This window comes from Hyperolius riggenbachi, chromosome 6 (genome assembly GCF_040937935.1).
Source record: "Hyperolius riggenbachi isolate aHypRig1 chromosome 6, aHypRig1.pri, whole genome shotgun sequence".
In the NCBI taxonomy this organism is placed as follows: domain Eukaryota; kingdom Metazoa; phylum Chordata; class Amphibia; order Anura; family Hyperoliidae; genus Hyperolius; species Hyperolius riggenbachi.
Window position 1 is genome coordinate 112,318,381 of NC_090651.1, and position 13,777 is coordinate 112,332,157.

A 13,777-nucleotide genomic window follows, 5' to 3' on the forward strand; every position below is an offset into this window, starting at 1 on the left:
AAGAGCCATTAATTTTGTCCCCAAGAGGTTTCCGCACTCTGCATTATGTTTGGCCCACTCTAGACCACCAGGAAAGCTACAGTGGAGGTGAAGCCCTAGAACACCAAAGAAGCTATATGAAGGAGGTAGGGGGAAATCACTAAATAATAGGGAACTGGATGGGGTAGGGTGGGGGCTCTAGACACCAGGGAACTGTATAGGGAAGGAAGGACCAATAGACACCAATGAATTATTCAGGGGTTGGAGGGGGGCCATTAGACACCTGGGAACTTTATAAGGCAGGAAAGTGGCCATTAGACATTGAGGTTGGCCCGCGATTATGTCCCAGTGTACAATTCGGCCCACTTTGTATTTGAGTTTGACACCCCTGGCCTAGAGAAACACCATGCAGTCATGGTGAGAACATTCAAATTTCATGCAAATAGTGCCCTGGCTGGGATTTGAACCAGGAACCCAATGCTGCAAGGTGAAAGTCAGGGCCGGACTGAGGCAGAGGCAAGAGAGACTCCATCCTCAGGGCGCAGTGTAGGAGGGGGGCGCACAACTGACTCAGCTATCATTCCCCTATTGTGTTTAAAGCAGAGAAAAATAATAAAAAGGGGATACATGGCAGTGACTGCAAGCCAGATAACTAGAGATGAAGGTGTTGGGGGCCCTGGGGCGCTGCTTAGTGTAATAGCAATCAGTGTGTGGGGTGGGAGGGATGGAGGGGCACATTTTGGTGTCTCAGTTTTGGGTGCTGGAGGACCTTGTCCCAGCTCTGGTATGAGTGATATCTACTACGCCACTGTGCTGCCCATACAGTTTTGCTGCAGTTGGACTGTAGCATGACTCTCACTGATAACTAATTAGAGGAAATAAAACTCCTGCTCAGCTTTGAACCATTTGGCTAAAAAGAACAGACACAAAGTTCAATCATTCAAGAATTGCCTTTATGGGAGCTGCATAAACATTAAAGAAAACTGTAGTTTTCAACAAAGATAGTCAAAACTTTCAACTTTGATTTTTGTATGTTCTAGTTATGATTGGACATAGATACTTTGGTTCAAGTAGAATTACATCTCCAGTGCAATCCTATGCAGTGGCATAACTTCCTGCATATGATATAATGAACTCCATCCTATTCAAATAGTGTATTCAGCAGACACTTTGCCGTACCAAACACAGCTCCCCTGTGTACTTCACTTCTGTGATTCCCCCCTCCCCCCCCCCCCCCCTCCATGGGTTCCTCCACTCTGCTTCAAGTATAAAATGTGATTACTAGATAGCGAGGGACACCAAAGGATATAAGTGAACTGGCTAGAGGTAACTGAGGTCCCTGGCTGTTGGCCACCGTAGGAGCTGATATGTCTGCTAGGGTGCCTCTGATTGAGGTCTTGGAACTACTGTACTATTTTGTTTGCAGCATTTTTCATAATATAAAAATTGTTTACCTTGATGATTCTAGTGGTAATTTATTTACGTTCTTATATTTTTATGCGTTCAGATTCGTTTTTGCGTGGAAATCTTCTGGCCCTTGTCATTGATCATCGTCTTAGTGTGGCTAAGGAATGCAAATCCACTGTACGGCCAACATGAATGTAAGTATTTACCTTCAATGATGGCTGAAGGTGAAGTTAGTCTTTCATTTCCTTATACTGGATAAGACCTGCTAGCCTTTCTGTGGTTAGAAATAGATCTGTCACAAGCCTGGGCCATAGAGTCCATTTGGTGCAAACTGCATGTCGGGATGATCATAAGTTTACTTAAGTAATATCCTAGTTTCCGCTATTTACATGAAGTTCAGTGCTACCTCGCCATCTTCCATGTTTACTTATTTGTTCTTTAGTGTAATGTAATCATTGGCTTCACTGAGTAACAGGGATGTTCAAAAGCTGCCCCCACTTGCTAACAGTTTCCCTTGAGTATGATCCCTTTACCACCACTCTTTGTCATCTGCCCCTTAACCAGTTCTCTATCCACATACACACATTTTCTCCTAGTCCCTGTATCCTCAGTTTCTGCCCAATGCTATTGTGGAGAACAGCATCAAAAGCCTTTGCAAAAGTCCAAGGATACTATTGCTTTCCCAAAATCTAAATTTTCATTCACCATTTCATAAAAGCTGAGCATGTTGGTAAGACAGGCCCGATCTTTAGTAAACCAATGCATGCTTACCTCATCATGTACAGCGGAACCTTGGTTTGCGAGGATAATTAGTTACGAAAACATGCTTGTAATCCAAAGCACTCTTATATCAAAGCAAATTTCCCCATAAGAATTAATGAAAACCCAGTTGAATTGTTCCACAATTCAAAAACAGTTCTAGTAAAATAGCAGGGCTTTGGAGTCGGAGGCAGAGTCCAGGACTTGGAGTAATTTTGGGTACCTGGAGTTGGAGTCGGTGGCGTGAACGGTGTTCTATGGGGCTAGCAGGATATTGCACGCATTACCCCCTACAGCGCTGCGATCAGCAGCAGCGCTGTACAGGGGACAGCCGTGTGACATGGATGTCCCCTCCATAGGCCGGGGAGTGATCAGCTGTCATAGGCTGAAGCCTATGATAGCCGATCACGCTGATTGGCTGGTGGGGGGAGGGAGGGAGGGAGCGGGACCGAGGAAAAAAAACCAGCAAAATTTATTTAATAAATAATAATAAAAATATTTATTAAAAAATAAATAAACAATTATGCAGCGATCAGACCCCACCAACAGAGAGCTCTGTTGGTGGGGAGAAAAGGGGGGGGGATCACGTGTGCTAAGTTGTGCGGTCCTGCAGCTTGGCCTTAAAGCTGCAGTGGCCATTTTAATAAAAAATAGCCTGGTCACTAGGGGGGTTTAACACCATGGTCCTCAAGTGGTTAAGTACAATCCTGCAGCGCACAAGGGAGAACAACTATTGGCTCATTTGTGATGATGTGACACGTGTATACTTCTTTTGCTTGTATATTAAGACATTGCTTGTATATCAAAGTGCTCTTAACCACTTCGTCCACAGGTCAGTAGATATACGTCCTCTGGGACTTCATCTAAGCCACAGGTCAGTAGAATCTACTGACCTGTATTGAAGCAGTGCTGTGCAGGATTGGGCTTGCTCCTGTGCACAATTCTGGCACTATCTGATGCAGGACTAATTGGTGAACAGGAATATAAGTTTCCTGAGCTAATGACATTGATTTTTACCATTAAAAATACTTTTATTTTCTCATTCATAGTGAAAAACACACTCTGTAGCATTATTTCAGAATCAAATATCTTCACCATAAATTGTGACAGGAACATAATCTAAGTTTTGTGATAAACAGTAGAAACAGCCAAACAAAATGTGTGTTTTTTATGTACAGTAGCACTTTTTATTTTTAAACGGGAATTGGTAAAACTGAGAAATACATGTTTTTTCTAATTTTTTCTTTGTTTTACCATTAAAATTCATAGAAAGCAAAATTGTTTGAGGGAAAAAATGGCATACTATGAAAGCCTAGTTTGTCTTGAAAAAAACAATATATATTTCATTTCTGTGTCATAAGTAGGGACAAAGTTATTTCTGATTAAATAGGGACATAGCTAAACTGTCAAAACTGCTCTGGTCAATATGTTGAAAACAAGGTCTGGATGCGAAGTGGTTAAACTAAGTTACTCTCAATCCAAGGTTTTACTGTATATATCATACCACTTCAGTAGTTAAACCACTTGTAAAAGGACATGCCACCCAGCACTTGTGTATACTTAAAGTGAACCCAAGGTGAAAATAATCTGATGAGATAAACCATTATATTTATACTCCTACTCCTAAGAATGACTTAAAGGAATCATCAGGCATAATTATAGCAAATCTGATTTACTTACCTGGAGCTTTCTCCAGCCTTTTGCAGCTGTCTGTCCCTCGCTGACAGCTCCATGCACAGCCGCGGCCCGGGGTTCGTGCACAGTGCAGAGGATGACCTCGAAGTCGTCCTTACTGCGCCTGTGTGAAGTGTCGCTGTCAATCAAGCCAACATTGTCTGTGTAAAGAAGACTTTCACTTTAACTAGTAGAATTATTGCCATCTGTTGGCTTGGCCCAACCTATTTTTAACAAGGAACTTATCCAATTGCAGTTACTTTTGAGGATTTCATGGAAATGTGACTTTGAACAATCTCTACACTCAGATTAAAGGAGTTATCAGGCTAAATGAAGAAAATAAGCGCTACTTACCCGGGGCTTCCTCCAGCCCCAAGCTCCCAGCATGTCCCTCGCCGCACCTCTGCGCGCAGCCGTTCGCCGGAGCTCCGTCCCAGTCCCCGTCAATGACGTCAGAACTACTGCGCCTGCGCAGTACGCCTTGGACAATGTGCTGGGTACCCCGGGCCGGGGCTGTGAACTGAGCTGTCAGCGTGGGACAGCCAGCTGCAAAGGGCTTGAGAAAGCCCCAGATAAGTAAATCAGATTTGCTATAATTATGCCTGATGATTCCTTTAAGTATCCATGGTTTTCTTTTATATTTAAAGTGGACCCAAATTAAAAATACAAGATTTCAGAAATAAAATCAATTTTCTAAATTATAATGATAAATAGCAGCCTTTTTTCAGCTGCATGTTGACAAATATAAAATATTTTACATGTATTGGAGGAACCCCTCCCTTCCTTTCAAATTGCCTGGATTTTTCCGGCAAACTGGTGGAGGAGATAAAAAAACAAAACACAGGCTGCTACTGATGATGTCACAGGGGAAGTGATGTTAGCTTGTGTGAGATTTCACATAGACGATGCCCCTGTGAGGGAGGGTAGCTGATGACAAACACACCCATGATCTAAAACCTCCTACTAAGCTCAGAAGTAATGGCTGCCACCTGTAAAACCCTAGTTATGAAAATAGAAAGGTGAAAAGCATACACTGAAATGCTCATAGGTTTAAATGAGTGTTTATTTATCTTTGTATGTGTCAGAGTGGTGCAACTAAATATTTTGAATTAAAAAAAATGTTTGGTTTGGGTCCGCTTTAAACATTTACAAAGTAGGTTGAATTTTTTACTGTCTCTTAGTAATAGACCTAGTAGCAGTCTATTAAGTGTCCCAGAGTGAAAATACATGAACTATTGACCTTGTCCTACCTCTCTCCTGTCCTCAGAAGTTGTATTCTGCCAAGAAATCTTTTATGACTGTAATGAGCTTATCAGTGATGTTTACTATATTCCTGACAAGGTACAGATAAGACAGAAGCTTCCATGTCTAACAATTAACAGCTTAGTTATTAATATGTTTTGTACTTTACATACACACGTTTATCTCATCATGTCACATATCGCCTCGGGTACACTTTAAAGGACAACTGAAGCGAGAGGCATATGGAGGCTGCCATATTTATTTCCTTTTAAGCTATACCAGTTGCTTGGCTATCCTGCTGATCCTCTGCCTATAATACTTTTAGACATATACCCTGACCAAGCAAATGTAGATTAGGACCCATATGCTAATAACTTTTTCTCTTTCATTATCTCCAAGGAGATCATTTTCATATTCTTTAAAATAACTTTTAATCATTTTAAAATTGAAAAAGTACATTACATTTTTTTGAGTATTTTCTTGCATGCTTGTAGCTTAAAAGGCATCACCTAGGAGAAAACTAGGGAGAAAAATTGAATTGCATATGGGCCCCTAGTGCTTCTGAGATTATTGTCAGATCTGACAAGATTAGCTGCATGCTTGTTTCTTGTGTTATTCACAACCTTCTGCAGCCAAATAGATATGCAGGGCTGCAAGGCAACTGGTATCATTTTAAAGGAAATAAATATGGCAGCCTCCATACCCATATTCTTCTCACTTCAGTTGTCCTTTAACTTAGCTGCTATATTGATCCTCAGACTCTGGTAGACTTAGTGTGAGCAGGACTTAAATCATTATATCCATAAACGGCATGGCTTTTGTGAAGTACCTGGGAGCGTATATAAAACAATGTGCTGAGAGAAAGCAGAAGACAGAAGTATCTATGTGTTCATGTTCTATAAGAAAGAATGCATTCTTAAGATATTCTAAGATAGGCATGATCCATGCTTATGCTTTTCTAGTCAAACATTTGCTAACCTAAGGATTAAGATGATTTAAAGGCATGACAGTGATGCCCTCTGTAGTATAACACTATGCCCAAACCCCAAGTCTGCAAATGTCTAAGAGAAATCTGAACAGGATGAGCATTGAATATTGCAGTACCAGTGCAGCTGTCAAAGCAAAGTTGAAGAGTATAACTGATAACTGCAAGCTTGCCTGATTTGTGTAGATGTATTAAAGGGACTCATGCTTGTTAAATGAACCTTAAAGTGATACGTAACATTATATATATATATATATTATATATATATATATATATATATATATATATATATATATATATATATAATTACTATATATATATATATATATATATATATATATATATATATATATATATATATATATATATATATATATATATATATATATATATATATATAATATGTATTGTTTTATTGTTTTCCATTTAGTCATATCCAACTGTTGGTGATTCTATGGGTTAGCGCTCTCTGTGCTATCCGATCTTGTATTTAGAACCTTCATGTGTTCCTTTTTTTCTCACTGTAAGAGTTAAGCATTCAAGGTTCTAAATTACAGTTTCTTTGCAGTCAAACTGCAGTAAGCTTGTAGTTGAACCCTTACTGAGTGATACAGCTACTGATGGTCCAATCACTAGGGTGCTTACAGTGGTGTAGCTAGAGATCATGGGGCCCCATAGCAAAACTTTCATGGGGCCCTCAGATGTAGACACTCTTAAGCAATGCCACCTGCCCCTACTCTATGGATATAAGTTAATTGGACAATTTACATTCTCATGCAATCAGCACTGCACATAGTTCATGGGCACTGAGACAAAGTCAGAGGATGGAGAAACACAAGAAAGTTAATGGTGAATACATTATGTACCACCTGGATCCCCTATTCCCCAGGGCCCCATAGCAGCTGCTATGGCTGATATGGCTATTGCTACGCCTCTGGGTGCTTAGTAGCAGGACATGCATTGCAGATAAGCTTGCCAGAAAATGGTAGGCATTGACAGACCACTGCTAGAGTGGAAACACTGCCAGCCAGCACTAAGGAGTATTCTGTACATGCTAAAAGTTTTCCAGAGCATTATGATGATGGCTTCCTTCCCTATCAGAATCACTTAGCTAACTAATTCCTCTACAGCAGAGTTATCTAACCAGCTAAGCACTGAAATGTACACAGAAGGATCCGCAAACCAACCATTGGTTGAAAAAAGCTGGTATTCTTTATTCAGGCATTCCACATGGCAAGTGCATAAAACCACAAGGTTCAACTGACGCGTATCGGGCTTACAATCTGCCCTTAGTCATAGTTAAAAGTGAACCTACCATTTGTTACTTGAAGCCTTAATGTTCCTTCCAGGGGTGACCTTTTTACATTACCTTTTAACTCAGTCTACTATTGTTATTAATGATAACATTTGTCACATATTATCTTATTGTGTGTATTTGTAATGTCTCCTTTAAGGTGATGGCTGATAGAGGTATAGGGTGGAGCCTGTTGCTCTCCCACCTACTTAAAGCCCTCCCCTTGCAGGTTCACTTTTAACTATGACTAAGGGCAGATTGTAAGCCCGATACGCGTCAGTTGAACCTTGTGGTTTTATGCACTTGCCATGTGGAATTCCTGAATAAAGAATACCAGCTTTTTTCAACCAATGGTTGGTTTGCGGATCCTTCTGTGTATACTTATGGACTGGCCTGGCTTACCAGATCCTGCACCCGCTGGTTTGATTTAAAGGGGGTAGAGCGTTTTGAACTTCTCCATTTTAAGCACTGAAATGGCTGTTCCAGCTACGGCTTCTCTCATTTATATTCTGGGTACCAAATGTAAAATAGCACACCATCAATGAACGCTCTAGCAGGAAGGGTCCTTCACCAAAGTGAATGGCTATAACTTATAACATCAGAAAAACTCAAAAAGTGATCAAGACACCAATTGTAAATCCACAATAATTAGGCTTTATCCAACCAGCCAACTGTTAGCTCATAAATTACCTCTCCCTACCCTCACCCTTTTCCTTACCCACTGAACTTGGCCAAAATATTGATAATATTGTGGTTGGCTTGAACAGAATTGTTTTTTGACCCTGCAACACTAATACCAACAAGCTTTGAAAAAAAAGTGTGTGGGAATTCAATCAGCGAAACCGAAGCACTTTCACCAACTATCTTTTGAGTAGGTCCACCAACAAATGTATAAGCACCTTTGAATTGTCTGGGTGTTAATTTTAATGACTATTGAAGGGGGACATTGAAGGACAGGAGGACATCTACAGCACTAGGGTATCCTTGGGGACCAGCAGAAGAGGGTAGGATATCTGATGAACTGTACCAGCTCCGGTGATTTGCGGGAGGTGCTCACACACTGTCTGTGAGTATCCCAAATCTTTACATATGCCAATGCTTTGGCTACCCACTAATTATCGTGCAAGTTGGGAATATCTATGGTGATATTGCAATGGGACTTCCTGAATCTGGTGCAAACAGACTGTGTGGACAGGTCTATAGGAAACCATGGGTCTGTTGTTCACTTTCTGCTCCAGAAAAATGTCTGCCAGTGTACCTACTGTGACTTGATCCCTAGGATGGGCTGAAAAAATCCACCATTACTAACTGATTCTCCATTAGAAATGGGTCAACAACAAAAAATGTGGAGAAGTCATCACGGGCTAACCATAGTCCTTAAGTCGTTTCTGGAATATGGATTGGGCAATGATCAGCTCACACTTTTGGTCACCTTTCGGGTTCTTTCACACTTCAGCTGCTGCATCGCATCGCACAAATTTGTTGTATCGTGACGCAGATGCAATGATAGTAAATTAGTAATTCCTGGCCGCACTCCCCTCTTGTCATTTGAGGTGCATAATGGTCAGTCCATCAGAGCACTAGGCAGGACAATTAATTGTAGAACCAAAAGCACATTTTTGAACAGAGGCGCCACCAAGAATAAAAGCGTCTGAAAAACGTTTGAAAGGGGGACGTTTAGGTGGACTTTCCTCCGTTGTAGATTAACAGACTGAGAACAGTTCTTTTTAAACAAAATAACATTTATTGAATGCTCCAAGTTGCAACTTAGAGCATTCAATAAATGTTATTTTGTTTGAAAAAAACTGTTCTCAGTCTGTTAATCTACAAGGGATTTAAGTCCACCTAAACTTCCACTTTTAAATGGTTTTTAGACGCTTTTACTCTTGTTGGCGCCTTTGTTCAAAAATTTGCATTTAGTCTAGTCCAACCTTGGTGGAGGGGTGTATCCCCATATCTTTCCTTTCTACAGAGAGCGACTTCTTAAAACTTGAGTGGGGTCAGGTTCTAATTCTCCCCACCTGCCTTGCTAGTGGTTGCCTGTGTGGTAACAATTGTTTGTGAGTTTAACCCTTGTTGCTTTTATTCATAATTTTTTTGATTGTTTTAAATACTACACTATATTGGGCTCTCGGTTTCCTATCCTTATTTTTTTCAATTGTAGAACCAGAAAGACCAGCACACTCTGTTCAAATTGCAAATTACAGGATGATGTGCATTTTTACATTGGAAATGAGGCAAATGTGAATGGTACAGTACACCCTACTGTATGGGTGCACTGCACCTTCTAGGTGTGATGTGACTTTTCGGCAATGTTGTGGTGCGATCAAAGAGTAATCACACTGTGACGAAGTATGAAAGGTGCCTCAGTGCAGCATCATTTCTGAAGAGTATTGTGTGCAAAGATTTATTGCAATATCATCCATTTCGATTGCACTGACCTACAACTACCTTTGCAGGAGACTTTTATTTATATTTGTGTAAAAAAAGCATTATCTTATCAGTAAAATGTTTCCACCAGTCATTTCAGGGAACAGGACGTCACAATTTGCCCCCACAACATATGCATACCTTTCTAACAGATAAAATCCAGACATAAGCCAGAAAGAAAGGGAAAAAAATGAGCTCAACAAGCAGCCTAAACGGAATGTAACGCATAGTCTTCTAATGTTTTGACAAGTGTTGTTTTAAACACAGAGCTTAATTTTAATTCTTCTGTTTATCCATTTATACAGGCCATTTTCCAAACAAGGCGATGCCTTCGGCAGGGATGTTGCCCTGGTTACAAGGAATTTTCTGCAACACCAATAACCCTTGTTTTCGAAGCCCCACTCTTGGAGAGTCGCCCGGCGTGGTCTCGAACTACAACAATTCCATGTAAGCAGTCATGCTTGTGTTAAGCGATTAGCCAGGATGGCAATATATTTACATTCTGCTGATATCTCCTCCTTGAGACGTGGCATTTGCTGGTGATTCTTCATACTTAGCTGTACATTTTCATGTCAAAGAAAGTTCATCCACAGGTAAAACATTCTCCCGCATTCTTTGAAAAACTGTTACAAGCTCGGTAAATACAAAATAAAAGTGTGTCGGGGAATGGAGGTAGTGGAATTTTTTAGAATGTATGAATCTTCAGCTTTTTCTCTTTGAGGTTTATTTTTAAAGACCCAGCAGATTCAAGCAGTTCAGCCAGTGTTTAATCACACAATTTCCTGGTATTTATTAAAGTGGACCTGAACTCTTACACAGGACAGAAGGAAAACATAGAAAAATGCACCCTGTATGTATTTAGAGAGTTTAGCCTGTCTAATTCCCACTCATCTGTGACTAATCACAACTGTAGTTTGATCTATCAGCTGTGACAGATGGCTGCCTCAGCAAAGCAGCTAATTTGTAAACACAGGATGTTAACCCTATGTCTGCTTCCTTGGAAGCAGGGAGTAGACACACTGCAGATGTATTGCATGATTTGTATCAGCTGTAACAAAGAAATGTTTTTCTTTAAAGGTTGTTATGCTGTTGCTTATCTTTTAGAGCAGAGGGGAAGTTCGGAGCTCAGGTCCACATTAAAGGTAAATGTTGCTGTGCTTGGATTCTGTTACAAACAACTGAACTAAAAAAGCACAAAGTTTCTGGCACTTTTGCCACCATGCAAAATAGTCTGGAGGAGGAGATATCACAATCAATACATTGTTATTATTATATTATTACTTTTAATAATGCAGTTACAGCACAATAATAATGAAACCATCTATAAGCACAAGATAATCACCTAATTCCATAGGTCATTTTTTTTTTAAATTTCTATATCCATTAGGGCCAGGATGAATACCAAGCAGTGTTAGTGTTTGAATTCAGGTTATTGAGATTTGGAAACATGAATTCACCCGTCCTCATGCGTTAGCAGCCAAAAATGTGGACAGGATCAGGGGGAGTTCACTTCTTTGCACTTCATGTTGGGCTTCACATGAGTCACATAAAGTGCAAATAAGTGAACTCCCCGATCCTCTCCACATCTCTGGGTGCTGAAGGGTGGTTCCAGGATTTCAATAACCTGCATTCGAACACCAACACTAAGGGCTCTTTCACATTAGACAACGCGTGCAAGAGCCGTTTCCTACACACACGCGTTGAATAGGCTGCAGCGTGTCGTCGGGATGTTGCGTTGCGATGCTGAGTAGCAGCGGTAGTAATTAATTAACCCGATGGGGAAATGCAGATTCCCAATGATAAAATGCTCCCAGGTGCGTCATACCGCAACGCATCAAAAAGCAGCCTCAGGTGTGAAAGGTAAAATGGAAGTCTATGGACTTTCATTTTACCTTGGTTAACGTAAAGTTTCGACTTTGCATTGAAATGCCGTAAAAGGGCTCTAATTTTATTTTTATTTTTTTTGCTTTTGTTTCTTGTTTTAAAAGTTGAAAACGGAGGTCTACAATTTGAGCCATAATTTAGCATTACACTTACATTACTGCTGTGCATTCACAGTGGACTGATGATCTATTGAGCTTTTAATCACTATCCTGATGTCAGAAATATTTGTGCAGCCACACATAACTTTTATAACCTTTAATTAGTTATCAGGAGAACTGCCACTGAAATCCCTGTTCTCCAACTGCAGAAATAAACCACTGAGTTATTAACCCTTGCAGTAACAAAAAAGTGAACACAGGCAAGTTCTAAAGTCTCATACTAGCACACTAGCAGGATTTTGGTTGAGATGGACATTCAAGGCTGCCTCTGCCTAGAATCTAGTGTGTATACAGCGGCCCCAAAGAGTAACTAAGACATCTGGGCTCATATGCAATTAACTTTTGCTCCTGAGTTAGTGTTTCAGCAATTGAAAAAGGGCTATCAAAGTTATTTTGTGCATTTTCTCGCTTGCTGATAGCTTAAAAGGCATTTTATTGACAAGGGCCCATATGCAATTCACTTTTTCTCCCGAGTTTTCTCCTGGGTGACATCTTCACAGCTTGTCATAAAATGCATTTGAAACCACCAGCATGCAAGAAAATACTCAAAATGATTTTGATAGTACTTTTTTTTACCAGCTTTTGGGTGCTTTTTCAATTGTAAAATGCTTAGAAGTTATTTAAAGCGGAATATAACCCTGCATTTCAACTTTGCTCTAAAATATTATTTACAGCATATTATATGCAAAAAGCATTTTTTTTTACTAGACCAGCATTGGAAGGGTTAAACACAGAGGTTTGAAGGTCCTGGAGAGATATGCAGAAGTTCAGATAGATACATTCTATTTAGTTACATGTATCTATTGATAAACAGTTACACACTCTTTGGCTGTCGTCCAAGCTCCTTCTCAGTGAGAGAGATGAGTCACATTCAACACTTAGATACATTATGTAAACAAAATGTATCTATTTCAGCTTCGGATGCGTCTGCAGAAATCTAAAGGAACTTTAAAGCCCTGTGTAACCCTTCCAATGCTGGTCTAGTAAAAAAAAAAAAAATGCTGGTTGCATATAATATACTGTAAATAATGTTTTAGAGCAAAGTTGAAATGCAGGGTTATATTCCGCTTTAAAAGAGAGTATGAACATTAGGAGAAAAAGTTAATTGCATATGTGCCTTGGCGTGTTGGAACATTGCAGGCAAGCACCGCCCCCCCCCCCCCCCCTTCCCCGAATCCTCTCGCCGCCCCCATGCATCACTTCTGTAGAGAACTCATCCCCAAACTGTCACCTGAGGGATTGAGTTGGGTGGCAGTCATTATGTGTCTATGCTGCTGAAGTAGGATTGGTATTGTATGTTTCCATGTTTATCTCATCGTGTCACTTCAGGTACTCTTCAAGAACAACTACCCCTTCTCACACCACTGTATCTACTGTATATACTCAAGTATAAGTCTAGAAATTTAGGTTTGATTCGCTTCATAAAAGTATAGGGGTCGACTTATACACGAGTCACTGACAACACTAATCACAGACTAATGTGCGTACTAATAGTGATATTCCTATTTGCAGCAATTTACCCAGTGGTAAGTGATACTTTGAGGAAAGGAAATTACAAGAAAACATAGATCTGAAATTCCTGGCTAGTGGCCACAATAATTACCAAGGAAAGGGGCAGGGGTAAATACTGGGCTGCATAAAAGGGAGTGAACAATTTCAGCACTTGGGGCCCTGGAGGGAGGTATTGGCTGCACTTAAGGGACAGGTAGGGTTAATGGCTGCAATACTGTATGCAGTGCAGTCATGAACCCCTCCTGAGCCCCAAGTGCAGCCATTAACTTTGCAGGGTAGACTTATACTTGAGTCAATACAAAAATTCCAGCTTAAGAGGATTGAATATTGGAGTCGACTTATACACGAGGTCGACTTGTATTCGAGTATATACGGGTATATTCTGAATGGGGTAGAGCTGAGAATTTAAAGGACACCTGAAGTGAGAGGTATATGAAGGTTGCCATATTTATT

At 40.3% G+C, this 13,777-nt stretch overlaps 1 protein-coding gene across 2 annotated transcripts in view; it reads left to right on the plus strand.

Moving 5' to 3' along the window:
- Positions 1-13,777, plus strand: part of ABCA4 (ATP binding cassette subfamily A member 4) — a 300,886-nt gene that overhangs the window by 44,311 nt on the left and 242,798 nt on the right. For both annotated transcript variants that reach the window (XM_068239773.1, XM_068239774.1), the window contains exons 3-4: positions 1,487-1,580; positions 10,076-10,217. In XM_068239773.1, the coding sequence (XP_068095874.1) occupies positions 1,487-1,580; positions 10,076-10,217 (236 nt within the window). The remainder of the gene's footprint in view (positions 1-1,486; positions 1,581-10,075; positions 10,218-13,777) is intronic.